At 45.7% G+C, this 26,915-nt stretch overlaps 1 protein-coding gene across 1 annotated transcript; it reads left to right on the top strand.

Moving 5' to 3' along the window:
- Positions 1–880: 880 nt before the first annotated feature.
- On the top strand, positions 881–25,414 carry qtman (queuosine-tRNA mannosyltransferase). Its single transcript, XM_085374429.1, has 11 exons — positions 881–931; positions 6,891–7,102; positions 12,108–12,275; positions 13,355–13,528; positions 19,133–19,243; positions 19,315–19,386; positions 22,228–22,337; positions 22,754–22,898; positions 24,732–24,802; positions 24,887–24,978; positions 25,054–25,414. The coding sequence occupies exons 1-11, from the start codon at positions 881–883 to the stop codon at positions 25,126–25,128; spliced, it is 1,281 nt and encodes a 426-aa protein (XP_085230555.1). The 3' UTR covers positions 25,129–25,414.
- Positions 25,415–26,915: the final 1,501 nt, after the last annotated feature.

Raw genomic sequence — 26,915 nt, 5'->3', positions numbered from 1 at the left:
CCATCGTTCCATTTTTCAGCCACACCATCAGGGTCAAAGGTTAACCAGGTGACCTGCTGCCTGCTTCTTAAAGCTGCTGATTATCAAAAATGTAGCCACATCTGTCCCCAGGACAACAGGCGTGAGTGTCCTCTGTAACTTGTGTGAAAATTTGGGCGTGAACAGAAGCTGTTGTCCAGGTAAGATAGCACCTGGTCACACATGCTGGTGTGTTCAGGTGAGTCTCAGGCAGGGGCGTAGTTTCCAGGGAGGTTAGGGGGATTATGACCCCCCCAATAATCAGACCCAACCAATATAACCCCCCCCCAATAAAATTATGAATTATTTTGCATAAATAGGCTGTTGATTTTCTTTACTCATTTCAGGAATTCCCAGCAAAATAGTTGCATGTTTAATCATCTGGGAATTTACCCAGATTTATTTATTTATTTAGACAGAGATCTTGACCCCCCAAATGTTCAGCACAAAGTTACCCCGATGGCTCAAGTTTATTCACATAATAATTAAACTTGGATTAAATTACTGTAAATCCCCGCCTGCTGCTAACTATACTAATGCAGTATTACTGCGGTAGTAGCAGTACTGCTGATACTTTACTGCGTACTAAAACCACAGGCTGGTGTCTCTGAGTGTGTAATACTCTTTAAACTGCAGTTTTTAACCTCTGACTTTAAAATTTTAGCCCTGCGACAGACTAAAGACTGGCGACCTGTCCAGGGTGTACCCCGCCTCTCGCCCCTTGACAGCTGGGATAGGCTCCAGCACCCCCGTGACCCTGAAAAGGATAAGCGGAAGTGAATGTTTGGACTTTAATTTACATTTAACTATTTTTTCCACTCAGAAGAAAAGGCGGGAAGAGCTGCTCGGCTAAACCGACGTGATGACGTCAGACCGTGCGTATTCTGCTATGATCCGGGAGATGCTGTCAGAGGTGAGTGTCCCGCTGTCGGTGAACTGGCCGTTCGTATGAGGGTCCTCGGTGGAAGCACACCGGCGGGTGCTCCGGTCCTCCTGCCGGCTGCCAGTGGCGGGGAGTGTGGGGGAGGAGCGGACTTTGCACCGGGGAAGGAGAGCTACCTGATTGCGGCTAGCTGTTAGCCGCTATCAGCTAACTGAGTCCTGGTGATACGCTTTTAGAGCTAACGATGCTAACGGTGCTAACGGAGCTGGACGGAGAAGCCTAGAAACAGTGCTACTCCAGGACGTAGACAGAGCCCTGACTCGGTGCGTGGGAGAGTGTTTGGGTCATTGCACTCACCACCAACAAACACCGTACCTGCGCTCAGACGCACACTGAGGTACAGGCGATGGATACCTGTGCAGGTGTTTGCTCTGAGAAACCAGTCTGTGGATGAATCAGCTGATGGGTGCACTAGTGACAGGTGACAGGTGAAGGCTCTGGGGTGTCTCAGGTGTGTTTTCATTTTCAGTAAGAAACATGTACCTGCTGGCGTTACTCAGGTACAGCTCCTCCACCTGTGAGGTCCAGGTGTTCTTATTTCCACCCCATCAGTGTCCAGCATCATGTTCAGGTCATCCCATCTCAGATCACAGTGGGTTTTTACTTCCCAGCTCCACAGTAAACTTCCTATCAAAGCGAGTTTTTACTCCCCACTGTTGTCAAGTGCCTGCTCACAGGGGCCTGACAGCATTATTGTGGGGTCTGTACCTCACAGTAGAAAGCACTGTGAGGCAACTGATGTTGGGATTTAGTGCAACATAAATACATCAGAGTTGAATAAAAAACGTTGAACGGCAAAACAAGCAGTGACAGACTGGGAATGGTTTACGGATGAATTTCACAATACTGCAAAATAACCACATAGAATAATATTTGATTCTAAACATCCAAACATTAAACAGGAACACTGAGACAGATCAGAGAACTGGAGTGAGCCGTTACATTCATTCCACTCATTCATTAGTTTCGGTGAATTTCCACAGTGGGTTTGATGTTTCACTCTGGTTTTTATTGGTTTCACTGCTGGTTTTGGTGTTTTTAATGATTATTGTAAGGAGGGCATGTGTCAGAGGCAGATTTATGAAAAGACTTAAAGACGCCCACAGTGTCGCTAAACGCGACCATCACCTCTCTGTAGTTTTAGTTTAGTGTTGGTGAGAGTGAGGCAGGCTCTGTGGAGATCCTCTGTACATCAGTTAGTGCAGAGTCACTGTGGGCTGAGCAGGAAAACCCCACAGTGACATTTACAGTGCAGATGGGGGCGGGTGCAGTGCTACTGGGACTGTCATCACATTATTGTCCTCCAACAGGCCTCAGCATGGCACACGCAAAGTATAAAGACACGAGGGGTGGCTCAAGACTTTGGCACAGTACTGTCCATGCTGAGGGTTTAATAATGAGAGGAAAAAAACAAACGTGATTGGTTCATGTCTCAGTCCGATATGACCCCAGGGGTCGTGACCTTTGCTATCAGACGCGATCCGAGTTGCTCTGCAGGGCCGAGGAGGAGCACGCTCAGGCGTGCAGCAGGTGGTGAGGTCGGAGCTCAGCACAGGTCACCTCTGTGGGTTTGGACTGCTGGCTGAGGGTGGAGGCGGAGGGGCAGGTTTAGAGCAAAAGTGATGCTTCGCCTCTGTCTTCATGGTCGTGGAGATTATCGACTCATCAGGGAGCTGCTGGAGAAGAAGCTCCACAGATTAGCCAGTGAGTGTGCGGTTTCGCAGTCAGACACGCCCCTCGCCGTGATGCCAGTGCTCGTCTTGAAACCTCGTAGCAGGGCTCCTGAAAGCTTTGGGCGATGGGCATCTGTGGTTGTAGATGGAGCTCTGTCCGTCATGGCAGGGTGGAGGCTGGCCTGCCTGATCCTGACCGGTCCGGCCGCTGCATGCTGAGGCTGTCGGGGCTCCGCCCACACCGTGGTTCTGCGGCATGCTGTTTCCATCAGGCTGCGGGGGGATTCCCTACGGGGAACGCCGCTCGCATTAACCCTTTGTTTCAAGTGAGTCGGCAGCTTCCAGGCGCAGTGGGAGGAAAGGTGTTTAGGTGAGATGAGTGTGAGCTGGAATCCCCCGCTGGCTCCACGGTGGAACCATCCAGCTCACGTCTACTGACACGCTTCCTGCCTCGCCGTCCGGCGCTCTGGCCTCATCTACGTGCCCCTCAAACCCGGCTTCATCGAGCACTGATCGGTAATCAGTCTGATCGACCGGTCCCGGTGTGAGGATGTGAATTTCCTCTCTGATCTTTATTAAATCTCACCACTGCACCACAGACCTGATTCTACTTCCTGTTTTCATTAATAGCAGTCTGTGTGTGTGTGTGTGTGTGTCAGCCTTGGGGTTGAAATGTCTCTAAGAACATTCATTTATTTTCACATCACTGATGGAATCATTTATTTACTGATTGAAAATCAGGTAATGTGATCAGACACAAACATGAAAACAGTCCAATTTCTTTGAACCTGCTTTTACTGTGAAAGGTGACGAGAGGTCGAGTAAAGTAAACGAGGGTCCCTGACAGTTTCGAGGTTCGTGCACACATAACTGAAAAGTAGAAATAAACTTTATTTAAAACAATTGAAACAACACCATCGCTTCATTCATGATTCAGTCATTTTTTATTGTCTGTTTGTGCAGATTCATTTGATCAAAAACAAACTTAAATAATCTGGTGTAGGGCTGGGCCATATCATACCGTTCACGGTAATACCGGTGTAATTTTGGGCAACGATAGAAAAATGAAATATCGCGATAGAATATGGGTAAAACGCGCATGCGCAGTGCCTTTGTTTTCGTACGCACACGTCGGAAAAAGCATGGCGGTGAAAGCAAATCGTTGAATGAAACAGATGAAGCAGAACTGGTTTGTAAAAATGCTGCAGCTTCACTGGTGTGGAGCTGGTTTAGCTTTCGTCTGTCAGACACACAACAAAGCACTATTTTTGGTAGCGCATGCTAGCGGGCCGTCGTTATTATGGTGTTTTTTGGAAAGGATGGCACACTTAAAATCAATCCTTTGATTTTTCTGAAAGTCGACAGAGCCCCTTATAACCCCGTGTGCCTTATGTATGAACTCTGGTTGTGTTTACTGACCTCGAAACTATTTTATGTGCACGGCGCTCGAAAATCTGTCAAATGTTTCAGTACGACTTTGCTAAGCTACGAAGCCGCACCGCTTGATGGATTGTCGGAGCATTACGGCTATCGTAGGCGGAGCCTCGCGGAGTGATACGTACTGTGCTTCAACATAATATTACCGTATTGTGTGTGTATAACCCCTTTAAGGTTTGTGGATATTATACATGGTTATGCTGAGGATATGTCGGCCAGTTTCCACTGGAAATGCCTTTTGGTTAAACTGTCAGCGAGGAATTTGCACTGTTACATTTTTATATAACTTTAATTCACATAAAACAGCTGCTTGTTTAAGTGAAAATACATTGATGTTTTTTTTTTTTTTTTTGCACTAATAAAGTTGTGGAGTTGTAAAGTATTTTGTCTCGTGTCAGTTATATCGTTATCGCAAATTTTCAAATGTATATCGTGATAAATATTTTTGGTCATATCGCCCTGCTCTAATCTGGTGTTTCCAACCTCTGGCTCAGGGCCTGGTGAGGGCCCAGAACTCAGTGTGAGAGGTCAGCACAGCAAGACAAAAGCAACATCTTTGTTTTTGTAAATAACATTGTTATTAATGATGATCAGGAATCTGAAGGTTTGTGGGGAGGGGGTGGTCAAACATGTGGTCCCAGGGCCTGAAGAGGTCGGTGCTCCTGATCAGCAGCTCGGAGACGATGACAGGAAGCTGTGGAAAGTTCAGAGAAGAGGTTTAAGCTCGTGTGACGTAAACATGGAAACACTGATGACATCAGGCTGATTGTTGTCTGATTTCTGAATGAACAGATGTTTGACAGGAAGCGGCGCTTCGGGTAGAGCGCTTTCGGTTTCTGGGTTCCTGCTGTGTGTGTGGGCCCGGCTGCTCTGAAGGTCGCGGGGTCCTCCGACTGTATTAGACAGGAAGTTGCTTTCAGAATAACGGCCGACATTATGCTCAGATTTGTCTGCATTAAATCGGCTCATTGGTGGCGCTGATTGCCGCGCCATGCCCGGTGATATGGACTGATTGAGCGTGTGCGGGCGCGCTGAGTGCTTTGTGGGCAGCTAAATGGAGGCGGACTGGAAATCATGGGCAGGGGATTCAGCGGAAGCCGCTGCTGCGTAAACTCCATAATGGATCCATCAGCACGCATTGTGCTGAGGGATGAGCTGCGAGCGCACACAACACAACGACAGCAACAACAATGCAGCGGCAGCTAATCGCCCCGCAGCGCCCCGCCATCTCCTCCATATCTGCTCCGGCGCAGCAGCCCGTGTGATCGGTTCAGCTCGCGTGTCAGCAGATTGGTGCAAAACTTCTGCTCCGTCCAAGTGATGAGCAGGAAAACTCCATCAGCTCCACCAGCCTGCATGCACGCTCACAAAGCCATCGCACTCCTGTATCGCTGTGATCAATATGATCGATGGACCATCAATGGGCCTGACGCACCGACCTCACACTGCAGTGCTGCGTCACAACACGCATGGCAGTAATGATCACAGTGATAATAAACATCAGTGTTATTGATCATAATGATCATGTTGGTATGAGTCATTCATGGTTTGTAAACAGTGATACACACTGTGTGTGTGTGTGTGTGTGTGTGTGTGTGTGTGTTGCTGTGTGTGTGTGTGAGATTGGAGTCCCGGGTGACGTCACACACCTGAGCATCATCACACACAAACGCTGACAAGCAGCTTTCAGTCACAACAGAGATACACTCTAACAACTGTCCAGCTGCTTTAATACACCTGAGCAACAGGTAATCAGGGTCTTGGGGGCAGAGTAGGGCTGCACGGTTAATCGTTAGAAAATTGCGATCTCGATTCATACTTATGTGCGATCTCATTTCCAAATGACAACGATTTAAAAAAAAAAAGAAAAGAAAAAAAAGACGACAATTGTACCGCATTTTGATCCGGGACGTAATCTGCATGAAAACAAGCGCTCACTCTTCCTGCTCAATAAATGACAAGGGCGGAGCCTTATACCACGTGATACAGAAGCTGTGCCGTGTGATGCTAAAATTAGCAGGAAAAAACAACGGAGAGCACGTCAGGGATGACGAGAAAGTGACAGGAGAAAATCCGTCCCGGTCAACCACCCAAACATCAATAACGGGAACCTTATACAGCGCTTCCCTATACCCGTCGACCTCCCGCAGGCACAAAGACATTACGGAGGCTATCACTTATCACCTGACCAAAGATATGGCTCCATCAACACTGTGCAAAACGAGGGATTTAGGAAAATGATCAACACCCTAGACAAACGCTACACAGTGCCGTCCCGCAACTATTTTTCTATTGTTGCACTACCTGCTCTGTACACGCAGCGTCGAGCAACGGTGGAGACGGAATTTCAAGCAGTACAACATTTTGCAGAAACGACAAAACGTGAGACATTTGTTGTTTTTATGTTCAGTTTCAACTGTTACGAAGTTGATGTGCAGTTAATAAGTGCAATAAATATTTATACTGGAAAAGAAAATCGTGAGAGAATCGTGATCTCAATTCTAAGCCAAAAAATCGTGATTCTCATTTTATGCAAAATCGTGCAGCCCTAGGGCAGAGCCTATTCCAGCTCCACTGTTTAAGCTTTTCCACTTTCCCCTCTGACAGTTCAAACCCTCCTGATTTCCTGCTGTGACAGCCCGGTGCACATGTGTCCTTATATGGAGCGTGTGGGGGTGGCTGCACACAGACGCTGAGCGTGCACCTGTCGCACCTGACCGAACCTGATTCACTGACGCTCAGGTGTTTCATGACTCTGAAGAGTGTATGAAGAGTATATGACTCCATCTGTGAGTAACAGCTCTCATCTGCCCTTACAGGAGACCCCGCCTCCCGCACAGGAGACCCCGCCTCCCCGCATCCTGCTGGTGGAGGCGTTTTATGGCGGCTCGCACAAACAGCTTATGGACCTGTTGAAGGAAAACATCGCGGGCTGCTCCGTCTTCACGCTACATGCCAAAAAATGGCACTGGAGGGCAAGAACAGCGGCGCTCTACTTCAGCCAGACCATCCCCGCCTGCCCGTCATACAGGTGAGACCCAGACAGGTAACACAATCCACACTTTAACCCTCACTGTGGGGTGGCTGTGGTTTAAACCTGCATGTAACTAATAAACTGTCCCCACCTGAACTCCTCACCTCGTTAACTCTGAGCACAACTGTCCATTAACCACTGACATCACCAAACGAGAGTCAACACACAGACAACACAGACATTTAGAGGGAGGTCTCAGAGGCCTCGCTGCTGCATGAGCAAAGACTTACCTGGTGACGGCCATGAGGATGAGCCTGAGGATCAGAGAAGAAGCTGCACTGCATCAGCTGTGGATGCGGAGGAGGGAGGCTCGGGGAACTCCATCAGTACATGTAATGACTCAGATTAGGAATTAATCAGCGGCTGTGGTCCCTGCAGGGTAAAAACAGGTAAAACTAGAAAGTGCATTTTCTGAAGAAACTGCAGTGTGAATGCTGAAATCTCAATATATGCACTGAAATTAATTAATTGCTGAATTTCAAGTTAAAAATTTTGAATGAGATGAAAAATACAGAAATTTTCACCTGAAAACCAAAGTTCAGAACTTTTGAAAGCTGATGTTCACACAGCAGAAGTTGGAAAATAGCTGAAAATGTTTAAATGTGAATTAGAAAAACTTAAGTAATGGGAAAAGAAAATTTTAGAGTCAGAAAACATCTGAATGAATATTATGATATGAAGTTCATATTCTTTAACCCTTTAAGACCTACCATAGAACCAAGTCCGCCAGAGCTTATAGTATATTTTTACATGCTGTGGAGCCATTTTTTTTGGAGCATTTCAAGTTGCTATACATCAATACAACCATTATAGCCCAAATTTTAATAATATGTCTGCATTAAGTGCATAGTAATTACATAAATTGCAAAAAAGTGCAATAAACTACAAAAAAATAACATATATTTCTAGTTAGAGAAATTTAAGAGGCTTATCCCTCAAAACTGTAAATACAAAAAAGTTGCACAAACTAGTTTCCCACCAAAGGAAATTTATTTTGAGTGTCTTCATAGTTTTATTTTGAGATACACCAATTTTCATATACTGCAGGAAAAACGAAAAAATATATTACAGTGCAAATTTGCAAAATAACAGCATATGCATCAAAATAAAAATATTTCCAGCAGTGCAATATGAGTCCTCAGCATCCCAGAAACGACACAGAAAGTCATACAGTCAAACATAACTTTTAAAAACACAAGTATAGGCTCATAAGGCCACGATGGTAAAAAACTACATTTCCGCAAAATGACGTCACTTCCGGTTTCGGGCAGGTCATGCGGTCATGTGATAGTTCACGCTGATGGACGTAGGAAGTGTTACGAACAGCTGATCGGATCGGCAAAGCGTGTTTCTGGAATATTATGTTTTTGTTGCTGCAAGTGCTTTTTATGCAGTTTTTGCAAAGCTATATGTGGAAGGAAACTGTGACCTAGAACAAGCTGATGGCATAAGATGTAAGTACAACTCCTCTGGTTTCATATGCAAAAAAAATTATTGCGCTAGCTTACGTGGTTGCAGTGCTACCGGGATTTAAAAATAGTTACGCAAAATGGAGCGTGTCCGCTCCGACCGGCTTTAAAGGGTTAAATCACAGAATGACTAAAATGTGATCCCTCCACTTGGATCCACACAGTATAAAAAGTTTACATCTCTGAGCTTTGAAAGACATGCTATTGGAAAGAGAACAATGATCGCGACGTTGAGGGTAAAATGATGGCTGTAGAGCAAACACTGTGGACACAGCAGCAGTTGAAAGAGACGTGTTTAAGATGAATCTTGGCAGAGTGAGAGAGAGCTCGTTAAGCAGGTGTGAGCCTGGTTGCTATAGTGACCGCACCCAATGGCTCCATACACACGCACACAGACATGCGCCTCACTTCTGCTGCTTAAAATAAACAGAAAAGTCAGCCCGCAACAAATCATTCCCAAATCAAAAGTACACGTCGTATTGACAAAATTCTTTCACCGTGAGCACCAGCAATGTCTAGTCTACTGAATTCTCAGTTTTCATGCCTGTGGAGTTTATTATATGGGCGTGACGACAGTGTAAAGACAGCCTGTACTTCTGATTTTCAAACGAACCTTCTGAGCCATTTTAACATTAGTCTATGGAAGAGTTGGAGGGAGGAGGCTGTGCATTGGTGACATTTATGACAGAACCATAACACCTATTACAATAATAAACACATTGGATGAAAGAGGACAGCGATGGCTACATTTTGAGGGTAAAATCATACCTGTAGAGCAAACGCTGTGGACACAGCAGCAGTTTAAAGAGAAGATTTCAAGATTAATTTTTTCGCTCCTCTCACTCTAGCAGTTGAGCTGTCTCACTCTAGCACCAACATTCCGTCCCATACACACCCATTATAAACTCTGAAACGGGTGAAAAAAAAGCATGAAACTTTGTGTTGCTCTGAGGAGATTTGCCAAAATTCTGTAACTCCCACAACAATGATAGTGACATTTTCTGAAAGCCAACAAAAATACCTATGTTTTGATGTATAATTTGTGGGGGTTGAGGGAAAATTGAGCAAGTAGCAAGTTGTTCGGACATGAAGAGAAGATTGAAAAAGGACAAATGGCCCACTCAAAGCCAACTGCATAGCAACCATAACAACGCATGTATTTTCTGAAAAATCACAAAGATGAAACTCAAAACTTAAAGAGGGATAAGATGAAAACGGTAACAGACATGAAAAAGCTGAATCATACATGAATAGCCCAATAATTTGTGAACATTTTAAAGTGTGACTGGCGTTTCTACGTGAAAGTATGAGGAAGTAAAGTTTCAAAAACGAGCAAGTTTTAGCAGAATTGCGGAAATTTCCCATTCATTTTGATGGGACAAAAAATTGCACAAAAAGCTTAATATTTTAAGTATAATAGCTATAACTACCAAAAGTCATAGCACCCATCTCCAGAAATAGCAGAATAGTTTAAAGTTTGAACGGTGAAAATAGCACAAAAATTGTGGGAGTAGTTAACGTACAGAAGCAACTAGAACTAGAAAAATTTGCATTTCCTGTGAAAATGCTGTGTGGATGCCTTAACGCTGAAGATGTCTGCTGAAAAAAGCTGAAAAAGTTGAAATTTGAAAAAAACGTTGCCCTGAGCAGGATTCGAACCTGGCCCTTCTGGTCTCAAGGCGGCTACTCATCTCACTGAGCCAAACTCATTCTCACAAAGAAAAGTTGGAGAGACTGACAATTCTGCTGAAATGAGCAGAAGTGGCTGAGAATTGTGCTGATAAGAGGTGAAAAGGCTAAAAACTTTGCAGAAAAGGGGTGAATCAGCCGAATTTCTGCTCAAGAGTTTTTTTCTGAAAACAGCTGAGATTTGTGCTGATAAGAGGTGAAAAAGTTGAAAATTTTGCTGAAAAGAGTTGAATGAGAAGAATTTCTGCAGAAAAGATGGAAAGAAGCAGAACATTGCGCTGAAAAGAGGTGAATGAGCAGAATTTCTGCTGAAAAGAGTTAAAAAAGTTTAACTGTGAACTGAAAGAAATGTTGCCATAAGCGGGATTTCAACCCGGGCCTCCCAGTCTGAGAACGGATGCTCATCTCACTGAGCAAAAAAAAAAACAGGTCAACCCGGCAAGGAAAATCAGTGAGGCCACTGATAATATGGCAGAAATGGGCAAAAAATATTGCAAAAAAAATTCCATATCTCAAAAAGAATAGAAGTTATGAGCACCAAAATTCATAGCCCGCATTAGCAGAAATAGCAGAATCGCCATTCAAAATAAAGATTTGAAGAACAATACTGTGCATTCACACTAACTTCACCGAGGCTGGAAATGTAAGCTGCGTCAGAAAGAGCAGAGGACCGCAGACGGAACCCTGAGGAACCCTGCCTCGTGGAACCTCTTTAATGAGCATGCTCAGATTAAGTGTCATGTGATTTGTTCTGATAAAGTCCATGTGACCAACATCAGCAACTTTGTCCTTGTGCTGGTAGCAGCGAGCTACACATCCGCTCAGCAGGCCGTTCCAACAAACCAACCAGTATGCTTTGCAGTCTCACAAGGGCTAGTTTGAGCGTTTGTTTCTAACACCTTTAGCATCCTGTGGAGCTCGGGCTGGTCGGGCGCTCAGCTCAACATTTAGGGGATGTCATCAGTGACTGCAGCAGCAAACAGAGCTTCGAGTTCCAATCCAACTTTATTTATAAAGCACTGTAAAACAGCCAGCACAGGACATAAGAACAGCAGATACAACGAAACAGCAAAAGAATAAGCTCTACATTAAAAAAAACAACATCCTGTCAACTGAAAGCCATCTTCTCTCAGGGTGAAGACATTTAAAAACAGAGGCCCGTCTAATCTGTGGAGGCAGATGGTTCCACAGCGTTTCATACAGACGTGTCTACAGATGTCATCACATCCCAAACTCTCTGTCTGACGTGTCCACAGCGATTCACCGTAAGCAGGCAGGGATCACAGCGACCTGAAACCGCCACTCTGACAAGCTGCTGATTCATATCTGATCACATCAGAGAGTGCAGATCAATACCACCGTTCTTACAGGGACAACGCTCTGACTCATCCTCGGAGCAAAGAGTCACCATCTCACCACGCTGACCTTTGACCTCCTACTCCTTCAAAACACTGAGGTGTGACGAGCCACCGGCCTCTGATCTCTCTGTGTGGGTTAGACGCTGTCACCAACTGTATGAGGACATGTCTGTGTGTGTGTGTCCCCCCCCTCCCAGAGCATGAAAGAAGCAGGGACTTTTATTTTGAAAACCCACTCTGACATTACTCAGCAAAGCCACGAACCATCACTCAAGCATCCATGTGAGCCCTGAACGCTTACTGGCCCTCTCCATCAGTGCAGCCCAGGAGAAGGAGCTCCTCCTCCGGCCTTACACTATCACCTGCTCGAAGCAGGAAGCAGGCGTCGGCTCTGCAGTTCACTGAGGAATTCTCAGTGTTCTGAGATGATCAGCTGAGCTGCTGACACGCTGTCTGCACCTCCTTCATTGTCTCCTCTCTCTGCAGGCTCCTCTTCAGCAGCTCCGTCCTCAGCCTGTGTGAGCTGGCGGCTCTCAGACCGGATCTGGCCCGGCTCAAGAAGGTTCTGTACTTCCACGAGAACCAGCTACTTTATCCGGTCCGCCGACACCAGGACAGGGACTTCCAGTACGGCTACAACCAGGTGCTCTCATGGTGAGTGTGTTTGTACGGGTGGGGGAGTCCATGTCGTGCTGCGTTTGTAGAGCCTAACCAGAAGGTACTGCTGGGTCCAGGGTGTGGGCTATGACACCATTAGGCTGTGAGGGCGATGCACGCAGACAGCAGCAGAAACCATGTGCTCCGGTAACTACCGTCATTGGAGCGAGTCAGCTGGTCTGGAGCTGGCGGTGTGCCACAGAAAGCTGCCGATCAGCTTCCTGTCAGCTGTCTGAGTAATGGCTACTCTGATGTTCGTACTGCCAGCATCCAGCCCGTAAACTGATTATTGATTATTAGCTGATTGATGCGCTGTGCTCTAGTTTGCCTTGGTAAGGCAGTGTGTGATTGGTTAATGAGCTGCTGGGATGCGATTGGTTAATTGCGGGGGCTGTAGTGTTCATTAATCAGCGGCGGGACAGTAACGAGCGGCAGAAAACTGATTGTTGTTGATCTGCGGGCAGCTCGTCAATAAGCCGAGCCGCTCCGTCTCCTCTAACGTGGTTACAGTGCCATCAAATAACACAGCTGGGATCGTTAGCAGATGTCTGATTGGCCCGTGCCCAGCGGTGTCCGCACGCCTCCCCGCAAAGCCTCAGTCCAAACTAATGTATCTGATCTGGATCACTGCATGGAGGCGTGTCTTCATGTTCACCTGAAGCTTAAACATGACCTATGTAAACCTGCAGACAGTGGGTCCTTACACTCCTGCCCAGGTTTTCCTCAGAGTTAGTCTGAACTTCAGGACGTAAACACAGGTGTACCTGTTCCAGGACGAAGCTCTGACCTCAGGTCAAAGTTCACGTTACACAGGTGTGTATAGGTCAAAAGCTCCAGGTGCAGACACGGCTACACACTATAAGTGAATAATTTATATGTGAGGGCAGCCAATCAGAGTTTAGTTGTCTTAAAGTGGGAGGAGCTACAGCAGCTTGTTTCAGACAGGTGACCTGAATCTCAGGTAAACTGCAGAGCGTGGCCTTCAGTGATGGAGCTTCATGTCCTCTGTCTCGTGTGTGTGTGTGTGTGTGTGTGTGTGTGTGTGTGTGTGTGTGTGTGTGTGTGCGCGACACCAGCCTGGTGGCAGATGTCGTGGTCTTCAACTCCCGCTTCAACATGGACTCCTTCCTGTCATCCATCCCCTCCTTCATGAACAAGATCCCAGACCATCGCCCCAAAGACTTGGACTGCCTCATCAGGCCCAAGTGTGTGGTCCTGAACTTCCCGCTCCAGTTTCCTGATGTCAGCAGGTCAGTACACGGCAAACCTGCAGTCCCCTAACTCCGGATTGTTCTGTAAATAGTTTGAATAACTTTGCTGTTTACAAATCGTGTGCATAGGTTACTAAAATGTATAATTTCTATTTACATTTCAAGTTATGCAAATGATTCGTTAAACATGTTTGTGTTTGTTACAGTATCCTTTTTCTACTCAGATTTGATGTTTTTGCCTGATTTGTAGATGAGCTGTGTTGATACAGTCAGTAAATTCAGACCTGAGCTTGTGCTGAAAAGACTGACAACAAACAAGGCGAGGAAACCGTTTTTAAAGGTGAAATTTAGAGGTCAGAAACAGCCAATTATACTCCAAAGAGTTAAAGTAATGCAGTACATTACTTAGTTACTCCAGGATACAGATGTTTGATATACTACTGGTTACTTTACTTCCATGATCTGAAACACTGTCACTAATCACCCTGTCGTGATGAGGACGTCTGCTCTGCAGTGTCTCATGTGTCTCATGCTCCGCCCTCACACTGTGAGGAAGTGATGACACGGCCGCCATCCTCCACGTCCTCCTCCGCCATGCTCAACACAGGAAACAGGAGTGTTAACGCTTAGACTGAGGAGGAAGCAGAGAGCTCCATGAAATCTTCATTTCACTGTAATGACCTATAACATTTAAACTCTGCTTACTCTGCTTTCATAAAATAAACAGATGACAATCATCATGTTCTCGGTCAACTCGCTCCGAGAATGTGTGAGAGCGAAGAAACAGTACAGCTGCCTCTGAGACCAATCACAGCGCTGCTTTAGCTCATTAGCTGGCAGGTGTTCCTCGTTCTTTCCTATGGCACAAGAAGGATGCCGCTGCTTGTTGGAGCGCGTGCAGTGTGGTGTTTGTGGTCTCCATCCATCAGGCGGCTCTGACAGGTGGACTCGTGTAATTGGATAGTGATTGACTTGCGGCGGTGCACAGACGGAGCATCCATCACGTCGAGGAGGATCAATGAGCGCATCACGTGAGCAGCAGGTGTCCTCCTGCCCGCAGTGTTTGGTCTTCTAAGCTTTGTCTGCTTTCATAGTGGCTGTCACCTCCTGCAGGTCAAACTCACTGAGTGGAGAACGACAACAGACCAACGAAGGTCTCTGACGCGTCCTCCTCTTCCTCCTGCAGCCTCGGCCTCTGCCTGCACCCACTGAAGCTGTCCAAAAAGTCGATACTCTGATATTAATCAATACTAAAGTCATATAGAATTAAGACATCACGATTAGGGCTGGGCCATATCATACCGTTCACGGTAATACCAGTGTAATTTTGGGCCACGATAGGAAAATGAAATATGGCGATAGAATATGGGTAAAATCCGCATGCGCTTTGCCTTTGTTTACATACGCACATGGCGGCAACGCAGAACGAGAAGAGCAAAAGCGGATAGTTGAATGAAACGGATGAAGCAGAACTGGTTTGTAAAAATGCTGCAGCTTCAGTGGTGTGGAACTGGTTTAGCTTTCGTCCGTCAGATACACAACAAAGCACTATTTTTGGTAGTGCACGCTAGCGGGCCGTCGTTATTACCGTGTTTGGAAAATACAGCGCACTTAAAACCAATCCTTTGATTTTTCTGAAAGTCGACAGAGCCCCTTATAATCCCGTGTGCCTTATGTATGAACTCTGGTTGTGTTTACTGACCTGGAAACTATTTTATGTGCACGGCGCTTGAAAATCTGTCAAATGTTTCAGTACGACTTTGCTAAGCTACGAAGCCGCACCGCGTGATGGATTGTCGGAGCATTACGGCTATCGTAGGCGGAGCCTCGCGGAGTGATACGTACTGTGCTTCAACATAATGTTACCGTATTGTGTGTGTATGACCTCTTTTTAAGGTTTGTGGATATTATACATGGTTATGCTGAGGATATGTCGGCCAGTTTCCACTGGAAATGCCTTTTGGTTAAACTGTCAGCGAGGAATTTGCACTGTTACATTTTTATTAGAGATGGCACGATACCACTTTTTTATGTCCGATACCGATATCATAAATTTGGATATCTGCCGATACCGATATGAATCCGATATAGTGTTTTTTAATCAACAAAACTGTTTTTTAAAAATTTTGCTGCATTTTGTATAAGTTCATACTCAAGTTTAAAACAACAACTACACTAAAGCTATTCTGTTATACCTGTATACAAAAAAAATATTTCATAGTTCAGCAATACTGATCAATCTAATAAACTTAAACCTACACCATCCTCCCTATTCTGGTATTTTAAAGAGTACTTAGCGTAAATATTAAGCAACCTAACTAATAGGGTTCCAACTCCCAGCAACAACAAAAATAAATAAATAAAAAATAGGGAACCACCCCTCACGCTCCACCTCATGATGCTTAATCAACGTAATCAACCTTAATTTGATGCAGTGTGAAAAAAAATGCACAGAAATCAATTATTTTTCAAGAAATATTAAATAGATTCAACATCTTTCTTCAACAAAATTGCAGACTGCACAGATGGTACCTTCTCAAAGGAAAAAGTACTATAGCTTACTAGGGTATATATATTAGACTTAATAGTTACTATATACAGTAATTGACTTCTATTCATTTTACATCAAATTAAAACTTTGGGTGTCAGATAATTATTTATTAAAAGCTAGACATTTTAAATGAGAATAAGAAAGAAAAGTATGTCTTTGTGCCCCCTTTTCCCTGTTAATGCCCTATCGGCCCCCCCTGGCTAAACTTTGCTAGGTCCGCCCCTGCACAGTTACAGCCGTCAGCTGCGTAGAAAAAGATCCTCGAGTAGAAAGTAATATTAAATACATTCTAACAACAGCTGATCAAGCTTAAACGTGCTGCTGTTGTTCAGCCGCTGGTTTCCTCTTTCTGGTGCAAAGTGGGCCAAAAACAAACAAGAGACACGGACTCGCGACAGAAAAGCCGATCAGCTGATCGTTAAGCAGTTTCATGATTGAAGTAGCAGCAAGAAGAGGCAGTCGCTCCATATATCGCTTGTTAAGCTTAACGCAGGAATGCTTTACAAACATTCAGAGATGGACTTACACACTTGCTTTACTTCTCTCGGGGATAACTTTGTTGGAGATGAAATGCCGGGTTGCTAGCGAAGCTCCACATGCTATCCAGACCACCGACAGGTCCCGCATGCCACAGCCGCTCTATCACGTGATGCATACTGCTCCGACGTGCTAACGTTCTGAGGTGAGTTACGGCGTGTTGCAAGTTTTGTGAGGTGCTTTCGTGATATTTGATGGATTGATTACATTTTTTATTTTTCTCCGATATCCGATCCAGTAATTTAGGTCAGTATCGGACCGATACGTAATATTGGATCGGTCCATCTCTAATTTTTATATAACTTTAATGCACATAAGAAACAGCTGCTTGTTTAAGTGCAAATACATTGATGAGTTTTTTGCACTAATAAAGTTGTGGAGTTGTAAAGTATTTTGTCTCGTGTCAATTATATCGTCAGTTATGTCGTTATCGCAGATTTTCAAATGTATATCGTGATAAATATTTTTGGTCATATCGCCCTGCTCTAATCACAATATTGTCACTGATTTCAGTTTGGACGCAGTCAGAAATATTATAATTCTCATCATTTATCAGCACATATCCATATTTTATATCTATGTATAAATCAAAGCTGACACTGTGAGACTTCAGAGGTGTGAGCATCACAGCAGAGGCCTTTGTGTCAAAGTATTAGTCCTTTATTTATCCAGGTAAAAAATCTCATTGAGATTAAAAATCTCATTTTCAAGAGAGACCTGGCATCATGGCAACAAAGTAACTGAGGATAAAACAGAAAAACATGAAGGACATGTTCCTGGTCTGACTTTTTTATAGCAGATAACCTTAAAATACAACCATGAATCGACATGTAAACATTACCTGATGCTGCTGAAGTGCAGCAGATATAAGTCACAGAGGTTTGATTAGACACAGCTGAGAGTTTGTAATCTGAGAAAAAGTTTCTTCAGTTTGAACAGCAGAAATGAGGCTTTATTGTTGGAGGCCGACAGCAGTGAACACAACAGCAGACTGGTGCGTAATGAGCAATGAAGAAAACAGAGATTTGTGATGGGAAATTGTTCTCTGAGTGCACTGAGAGAGAGAGCTGTGCAGGAAGTGTGATTTATCGTGGTGGAAGGAAAAACAGCAAAGTCAGGGAATTCATGACGATGTTTATCAAATGTGAAGCGTAGTGTGGATCTTCTTTTGCTGCTGGTTCAGTGGATTTTGTTTGGAGAGTCGCGACACCTGTTGCATCAGAATCTGTGAGCTGTCGGCTTTCAGCCCCGACGGCGTGTCTGTGCGAGAAAGCCGACAGCTCACAGATTCTGATGCGTCGGGTCCGCGCTTTGTGTTTACGTCTTTGTGCCGAATCCGTGTATCTGCTCTCATTTGCTGTTTTAGCTGTTTGGTTGTTGTTGAAATAGTTTTGTGAGCTTCAAACTGAGATTCTGGACTTGCTGATAAAATTCATTTATATTCAAAAATTGAGGATTTAATGAATCAATAATTTTTTTTTTTTTTTTTCCAAGCTAAAATTGATTTTAATCGGAAAATCTATTTTTTTAAACCCACCCCTATTACAGAGATCCAAACACTGCGATACATCGGGGATCACTGACAGCAGCTGTTGTGTTCATGATGATCACGCAGTAAAAGGACCACAGTCTCTGAGTCTTTGAGCTCAGGTGTAGAAAACCTGCACGCAGCCATGCACTGTGACAGAGCAGAATCTGAGGATCAGCTGTCAGTGTGACTGCAGAGTCGGTGTGCGTTTGCCGCTCTGGGCTGGGATGAAGTCGGTGTGCGTTTGGTCCTCTGGGCTGGGATGAAGTCGGTGTGCGTTTGGCGCTCTGGGCTGAGGTGAAGTCGGTGTGTGTTTGGCGCTCTGGGCTGAGGTGAAGTCGGTGTGTGTTTGGCGCTGTGATTATTGGTAATAAAGTAAATGCGCCACAGTGATTTTTGACCTTCATTCCTTCGTGTTTAATCAGACTCAGAGGTGAGGTCATCGTCCTGATCACTGCACATTTATCAATAACATAATTACACACACCCCCCCCCCCCCCCCCCCCCCCCCCGCTCATGTTTTTATTGTCTCCAGTCAAACATCTAATTTATAAAATGGATTATTGAATCAAGTTTTCCCAGAAGCCTTAGAGGCAGAAACTCCACTGAGAGGCCGTCCAGCTCTGTGGGGAGGAGGAAACAACCTCCAGACACCCCCCTCCCCCTCTCCCTCCCGCCCCTCCCCCGTGTTCCCACGTAAGCTTTCCTGGAGCCTCTGCAGGATCTCAGAACAGTAACAGAGCAAGCAGCATGCTCAGAGGAAGTGATGTCACCTTTGACAGTCCCCACTATGGGTCACTGTTTTCTAAATCTTAGGGGAGGGGCTTCCAGCTCTAAATGTGTCTGATTGGTTGATGACTCACAGCGGCTGCGGCTCATCAGGGGAGAAGACCGTTGTTGATGTGACAGCAGGACCCGTTAGCTCCTGATGCTAACGGGTCTGAAGTTTCTATCTCTGTGGTGGACATGTACCTGCTCTGAGTGCGCTGCAGTCTCCACTCATTTCCTGTTTTTCTTTCTTTTTCAGGTTCTTGCCTAAACACAAACTCCTGCAGCGGCCTACTGAGCAGTCTCGTGTTGATGATATCATGTTGCAGGGCGAGCAGCAGAGCAGAGCTCACGATGAAGATACGCCACGGTACAAATCCATCCCTGGTAAAACTCAAAGACTCAAAGAGTTTTGTCTCACATCAGTTTGTGACCCGACAGGTGTGAGCAGCCTGCGGAGGGGGGTGTGGCCAGCCAGGTGAATCCTTTGCACATCGTGTGGCCTCACAGGTGGTGAGTTCAGTCTGAAGCCTTTACTTTGAAAACTCTTTTGAAAACTCTTTTAAACCAAGGCAGCAAAACAAAATAAAACACATTTCAGAATAAAAGATTTTACTATTTTTACTTTGAAAATGAAACCAGAATGAGACTTTTATATCAGCTGTAAAATAATCTCATGGAACATCAGACCTGAGCTAAACTGCCACAATAAACCTAAGAAAACAAACCTCAAATAAAGCTGTCATTTTAATTCAATGCACTTTTATTTCTACAGCGCCAAATGAAAACAACTGTCGCCTCAAGGTGCTTTATATTGTAAAGTCATTGTGATCATATGACCCCCTATGAGCAAGTACTTTGGAGACAGTGGAAAGGAAAAACTCCCTTTTAACAGGAAGAAACCTCCGGCAATGGCAGGGATAGCTCAGGTAAAGTGGTTGCCCCATGATCGGAAGGTCGGGGGTTTCGACTCCACTGAACGGCTACCCTGAGGTACCCCTGAGCAAGGTACCGTCCCTACACACTGCTCCCCGGGCACGGCACTGGTGGCTGCCCACTGCTTCACTGGCTGAATGGGTTAAATGCAGAGGAGTAATTTCCCTATGGGGACTAACACATACACATTATTACATATTATTATTATTATTATTATTATTATCCAGCAGAACCAGGCTCAGGGATGGGCGGGGCCATCTGCTGTGATTGGTTGGGGTGAGAGAAGGAAGACAGGATAAAGACATGCTGTGGAAGAGAGACAGAGGTTAATAGCAGGTATGATTCAATGCAGAGAGGTCTGTTAACACATAGTGAGTGACGAAGAAACACCCAGTGCATCATGGGAATCCCCCGGCAGCCTACATCTATTGCAGCATAACTAAGGGAGGATTCAGGGTCACCTGGTCCAGCCCTAACTATATGCTTTAGCAAAAAGGAAAGTTTGAAGCCTAATCTTGAAAGTAGAGATAGTGTCTGTCTCCTGAATCCAAACTGGAAGCTGGTTCCACAGAAGAGGGGCCTGAAAACTGAAGGCTCTGCCTCCCATTCTACTTTTAAATACTCTAGGAACAACAAGTAGGCCTGCAGAGCGAGAGCGAAGTGCTCTAATAGGGTGATATGGTACTACAAGGTCATTAAGATAAGATGGGGCCTGATTATTTAAGACCTTGTATGTGAGGAGCAGGATTTTGAATTCTGGATTTAACAGGAAGCCAATGAAGGGAAGCCAAAACAGGAGAAATATGCTCTCTCTTTCTAGTCCCTGTCATTTATTTTATTTTATTATGAAAAGTTCTGTTATATTAAAAGGAAAGCTTTTATTTTGAAAGTAAAAAACAGGTAATTTCACAGAATCTTCAGCTTTTATTTTGAAGCTTTGAGACAGTTTCCTGCTGTTTGTCAGGTTGAGTGAGTGAAATGTTAATGAAGACGTATAAAAACTCAAAGTTTCACAGCGTGAGGCTGCAAGTTCACTTTCATTAAAACACAAATCCTCTATCATCATGAAGTAATCAGACTACAGTTACAGCAGGTGGAGGCTTGTAAACATGACGTGTTGCAGTGTGAGGCTGATGGTGAGCGTCGGCGTGTGCACCTCACCTTGCGTTGTATCGGTGACAAAGCGGCGTGCTGTAAGCTGCTGTGGTGGCACAAACACAGATGGATTACGGCTGCGGCAACAAGGATTTCCTGTTAATCTCTGATTGAAGCTGCAGCTCATCAGGCTTTAATCTGAGCCTGGCCCCGATCCTCAGATTACAGCCTCTTACTGCTGAGGGGGGGGGGCTTCCAGGTGAACACGGTGCTGGAGCTCGATGAATATTAATGAGCTCTTGGCCCTTCACTGAGCATGCACACAAAAAACTGAAAACAGACTGTCAGCAAATGGGGCTTTTATTTTGAAATTATGCTTTAAATCAGCCTGCTAAATTCCTGTAACTAAATGGTAAATGGTGATTTTATTTATATTTTATTATCTGATAAAATAATTGACTTCACTATTGTAACGTTCTCTAACTAAGGCCTTTTATTTTGAAAAACAAATCACCCTGCTTTCTATAACTGACTCTTACTGTGAAAGTCTTGACAGTATGAACTATCTAACTGAGCTTTTACTTTGTAAATCTGTCAGCAGTATTGAGTCTGTATAGATTTTATTGTGAAATTTGAAGATTGCTGTGATTGATGGATCAGTTTCATGTGACAGGTGGCATGTTTCTGGTAGCTTATAGATGTATGACATCATCAGTGTGAGACCTGATTGGTGACTGGAGCATTATTGGTAGGTGATCAGGATGATTGCGATCAGTTTTCGGGCTGATGGCGGACGCTGCAGCTTCCTGTGTGGATGAATTTGAGGGTTCTGGTGGCTGTGAGGTTGATCCTGTTAATTACGCTCTCAGACCGAGAAGGCGGGGATGGTAACTCTCGGTCCTCCCCATCACGGCGATGCTCGGGGAGGAGGATTGGAGGCTCGCTGAAGGAGTGAAAGGTTTGCGGGAAATGAGGGAATTATCTGCGGCCGGCCGGAACGAGCTGCGAATGGAAGGAATAATCTGCTTGCTTGTCATCTGAGGAGATCATTGTTGCCGCTGCGGCTGCTGTTTGACCTTCACTGTGTAAGCAGAGGATCAGGTGGAGACGACCACCAACACCTGACGCCACACAGAAAGTCACCTACATGCAGGAAACAGGAAGCAAACAGCAGCTGGGCGTGTTCTTCTGTTGGCTTGTCCCAAGCACTGCTGACCTCTGACATCACAGCCACCTGACCACCTTCAGACTTCACATACATGTATTAAAGTGTGTGTGTGTGTGTGTGTGTGTGTGTGTGTGTGTGTGCGTGCGTGCGTGCAGGGAGCATGATAAAAACCCTGAGCTGTTCTTCAGCACTCTGCTCAGACTGAAGGAGCGAGGACTCGACTTCCACCTGTCCGTGCTCGGAGAGACCTTCACCGACGTGCCCGGTACACACACAAATACACGCACACACACACGCGGGAAGGAAAAACTCCCTTTTAACCTCCAGCAGAACCAAGCTCGAGGAGTCCAGCAGCTCCTCCTCTCACTGGTTCTCATGCGGCAGTTGAACCATCTTCTAAGGGTCAAAGGTCACTGCTGCCCCTGTGTTTCTAACGGATTGTATCATCAGCTGATGATGTGATTGTGTGTGTGTGTGATATTAAAGTTTTAGAGCAGCCTTTAAATCAGCTTCATGAGCACTGAATTTAATCCCATTAGGACGACTCTAATCGACTCTGATTGGCTAAGAGGGTCACAGTATTGATTGTGACACGCGCACACACACACACACACACACAATATCTGCAAGTTATTTCATTCTGTTTATAACCTTCTCCTCCTTCCTCTCCTCCTACTGCAGAGATCTTCTCCTCCTCCAGACTCCTCCTGGACTCCCACATCTTGAACTGGGGTTTCCTCCCCTCTAAGGAGGACTACCTGAGGGTTCTGTGTGAGGCTGATGTTGTTGTCTCCACTGCCAATCACGAGTTCTTCGGCGTCGCCATGTGAGTCACCTGTTTTACCTGCGCCAGGGTTGATCTCATGCGCCTTTATACAGATTTACTCTCTGGTGTTCTGCAGCAGGAAGTTCCTATAGACAGAATAAAACCATAGTTTAATTATAATGTGAGTGTGACCAAACAGCGGGATTTTAAAGTAAAAGTCTTAGTTTTAAAGTACAGAAATTAATTTCACGTGACACCCCCCCCCACAGATTTCTGTTCTTCCACACAGTGTAAAAGCTGAGGCTTTTATTTTGTTGACATTTGCAGACACTTTTATGATGAAGCTCTTATTTTGGTGAACTGTGTCCTAATACTGTTGTTTTGACCAGCTGTATGATGAAGCTTTTATTTTGGCAGGCCGTGTCCTGGTGCTGTTATTTTGATGGGCTTGTAGGCTGTATGAAGAAACTTTTATTTTGGTGAGCTGCGTCCTGTTATTTTGGTGGGCTGTATGAAGAAGCTTATAGTTTGGCGGGCTGTGTCCTTCTGTCATTTTGATGGACTGCATGATCAAGCTTTTATTTTGGTGGGCCGCATCCTTCTGTTATTTTGACGGGCTGTACATCAGCGGTCTCCAACCTTTTTTGCGCCACGGACCGGTTTATGCCCGACAATATTTTCATGGATCGGCCTTTAAGGTGTTGCGGATAAATACATCAAAATAAAACTAGTACCGGTACCAAAAAAAAGAAAAGTATTCATAACACACGTGAAAAGACCCAGGAAATCGAGTTAACGATAAAAACGATAACAAAATAACGCTGAAAACCGATAAAAACCCTGAAAACTATACATTTCACACCTGAGCCTCAACTCTCACAGCCCGGTGTCAAACGACTCACGGACCAGTACCGGTCCGAGGCCCGGGGGTTGGGGACCGCTGCTGTACATTGTATGAAGGAAGCTTTTATTTTGGCGGACCATGTCCTGCTGCTGTTATTTAGTGGTCATGTCTGAGTTTGTGTCCTTTAATAATTCAGCGTGAGCTGCTGCTGTTCGGGGTGCGTTTGATTCCACTGCAGGCGTCGCAGCGGTCGGTGCAGTCCTGATCTGAGAGTCTCTGCATCCCTCCCAGGCCTCAGAGTCTTCACTCAGGTGTCACATCAAGGACTCTTTGAAAGCGTCCAGAGTCCAGCAGAGTCCTGCAGGTGTGACTTCAGTCAGCCCGAATCAGCCAATCAGACAGTTCGGAGCATCCGTGTGATGTTCACCTGATTCATGTCAGCTCTATTGATCCCAGATGAGAGAAACGAGCATACACGAGGACTCTGCAGCACCGAGGAATCCAGCTAATGTTCAGACTGTTCACAGCAGTAATGATCGGGTCATTAGCGATCACATTATTGATCAATCGCGTCAGAGCAGCTGAACTCTCAGGCAGCAGCTCGCCTCTGCACTGATTGTTAATGATCAGGTTATTGATCAGTGAGTCACATCAAGGCAGTCACATGACCACATGGTCAAAAGTTCCTCTGCTAAAGAATCCTGCACCAATTACAGCAGAGAAGAAGAAGAGCGCCGTCCGAGGGGGCGATAGTGCACGCTAGTGTTAGCATGCTAACAGGCAGAGTGCTACTTAATCACTCAGACCTGCTGACTGAACAGGAAACTCAACAAAATAAATGCCTGCATGTAGATAGAAGGGGGGAAAGTACAAGTTTATTTTAACAAAATAAAAGCCTCTGTAAGGTGATAACTGAGGGGAAGTCAGTTCTGTTTATTCCTGGTTTCTCATTGGTCAGGACTCTCAGGTAATGGTAGCTGGTACAGGTGTGCAGAATGCTCTGCTCTCTCATTGGCTCTCAGGTGAGTCACGTGTTGAATGTGTTGCAGGTTGGAGGCGGTGCATTGCGGCTGCTTCCCTCTGTGTCCGAAGGCGCTCGTTTACCCCGAGATATTTCCAGGTGAGCACACCTGTGTCTCTGCAGCTTCTTCTTCTGTTGTCCTTAAAGGAGCACACCTAAACTACTACTTGTTCTCTAATGCAGCACAGTACCTGTACTCCACACCTGAGCAGCTCTGTAAGCGGCTGCAGGGACTCTGCAGGAAGCCCGACGTTGCCCGTAGACATATCGTCAAGGTAACGGCATTTAACCGATTAACTGTGTCGTGCGGTGACGACCTCCTCCGTCAGCATGTGGTTCTGATTCTGCAGGTGGACACCTCGGCCTACTCCTGGGCCGCCCTGAAGCCGCGTTTCCAGGATTTGTTGTCAGCCCCGTGTCCCTGAACACACCGCTGCCGCCATCGCGTCTGACCTGCGGCGCCACTGAGCTCAGCATGAGAGCCAACTCTGAGCCCACGAGTCTGGACTCGTTCTGGTCTCCTCAGACTGGGTTCTTGGAGGAGTTCTGTGCTGGACCCACAAAGAGGCCAATTCTTCCTCCACAGGACTGATCAGACTGGACCAGGTCCTGGTCTTGATCCTGGTTTAACTCTGGGTCCTAGTCCTGATCCTGGACCTGGTCCAGGATTCTGAAGTTTGTTTGTGGTTCTGCTGAAGATGCTGTAAAACTTTTCTGATATGTTTGAAATGGACTCGTTTGTTATTGATAAACATGACATAAAATCAGAATTAACACGATCACACGTTGTGTTGTTATTCAGGTATGGAAGCCCATTTATGCCAAAACACTGAGACAAATAAGAAAAACAAACGTTTATTTATTTGAAGTCATTTCTGAACCGTCACGCAGCCTCTAGCAGAACCGCCGTTATTGATCCGATTGATCGGTGGCAGAGACGCTTCACTTTTAAATTCAGTAAAACCAAAAACCAGCCGCCGTACGTGAGTGAGGCGCTGTGCTCATGTGACACATGCTGTTTGAGAGCCGCGGAGGCCACTGCTTCCTGATTGGATGACACCATCATCACTGCCAAACATTGTCTTGTAAAAACTGTTCTGGTCATGTGATCAACACCCAAACCTGGCCCAGGTGTTGGTCCTGGAAATTCCTTGAGGGGCGGAGCGTCAAAGGTTTAAAGAAAATTTAAGTCGGGTTTATTCTGAACCGCAGAAACAACCTGAACAGACCCCAGACGAGGCTCCCGCCCTGGAACAGGATGAGAAACGGCGTGAAAACACATCTTTGCTTTTAAAGCCTGAAACATGGCCGTGACATCGATGGCGGTGGGCTGAGTTTTGACTCGTGAACCTTCACCTGAGACGATCTGGTGATCGCGAACTAATCACGCCGGAGGAAGTGTAAAAACCTGATGTGAAAGCAGACAGTGAACGCCTCAGGACTGACGCTCTTCTTCTGTGGTGTAAATGTACGTAGTGACTCTGTTCTGGCTGTCGTGTCTCTAACGAGGTCGGCATGGCGCCGTCACCTTCGAGGACTCGCCCACTAATGGTTGATGGTGGGCGATGTTCGGCATGTTGGCATGCCATATGTCATCAGTTCCGCGGGCAGAGCGAGCGTGTCATGAATATTCCCGCAGCTTATTACAGAGCCGCGTCCTGACGCTCATCTGCTCTGACACCATCAGCACCGATCACATCAGGACGCCATGCTGCTGTGTCTGACGACAAGGGCGGGGTTTGAACACGCAGGAGCCGACCTCTGAACGGTGTCCAGACCGGGGTCACAGACCCAGACTGAACACGAGAGGTCAGAGCGAGGCTCCTCAGATCGCTGAGCTTCGGCCCTCATCTGTGAGGTCAGAGGTCACAGGTTTGATTGCTGAGCTGTGGGAAACGCGGTGTCGCTGCCGGCCTGGTTCTGGTCAGCCGCTGAAAACCTCTGCTGTGAATCATGTGACTGGCGTTTTCCACTGTCAGTAGAAACAGACTCTAATGTGTCGACAGGTGAAGGAACAATCAGACGTTCACACAACAGCTGACGGCTCACCTCATCCATCTTTTATGTACAGTCTGTGGTTGTTATCAGGCTCATTAACAACCTGTCACCACTTCCTGCGTCAGCCTCGCACCTGAGACAGGAAGTAACCTCGATCAGCTGACGGACACAGGTAAACTCCAGCTCCTGACATGTTTAATGCAACAGTGATGAT

Source organism: Diplotaxodon limnothrissa, linkage group LG16 (genome assembly GCF_057381915.1).
Source record: "Diplotaxodon limnothrissa isolate DT_005_m linkage group LG16, D_limnothrissa_male_GT1.1, whole genome shotgun sequence".
In the NCBI taxonomy this organism is placed as follows: domain Eukaryota; kingdom Metazoa; phylum Chordata; class Actinopteri; order Cichliformes; family Cichlidae; genus Diplotaxodon; species Diplotaxodon limnothrissa.
Note: the sequence above shows the minus strand (reverse complement) of the source record. Positions and strands in the feature narration are given on the sequence as shown.

What these genes read in the sequence shown, in the direction of transcription:
- qtman (XM_085374429.1), top strand. Translation starts at nt 881, where the DNA reads ATGACGTCAGACCGTGCGTATTCTGCTATGATCCGGGAGATGCTGTCA. An exon ending in TACAACCAGGTGCTCTCATG is followed by an intron (nt 12,276 to 13,354) that starts GTGAGTGTGTTT and finishes GCGCGACACCAG; the next exon opens with CCTGGTGGCAGATGTCGTGG. An exon ending in CACGATGAAGATACGCCACG is followed by an intron (nt 19,244 to 19,314) that starts GTACAAATCCAT and finishes GTGACCCGACAG; the next exon opens with GTGTGAGCAGCCTGCGGAGG.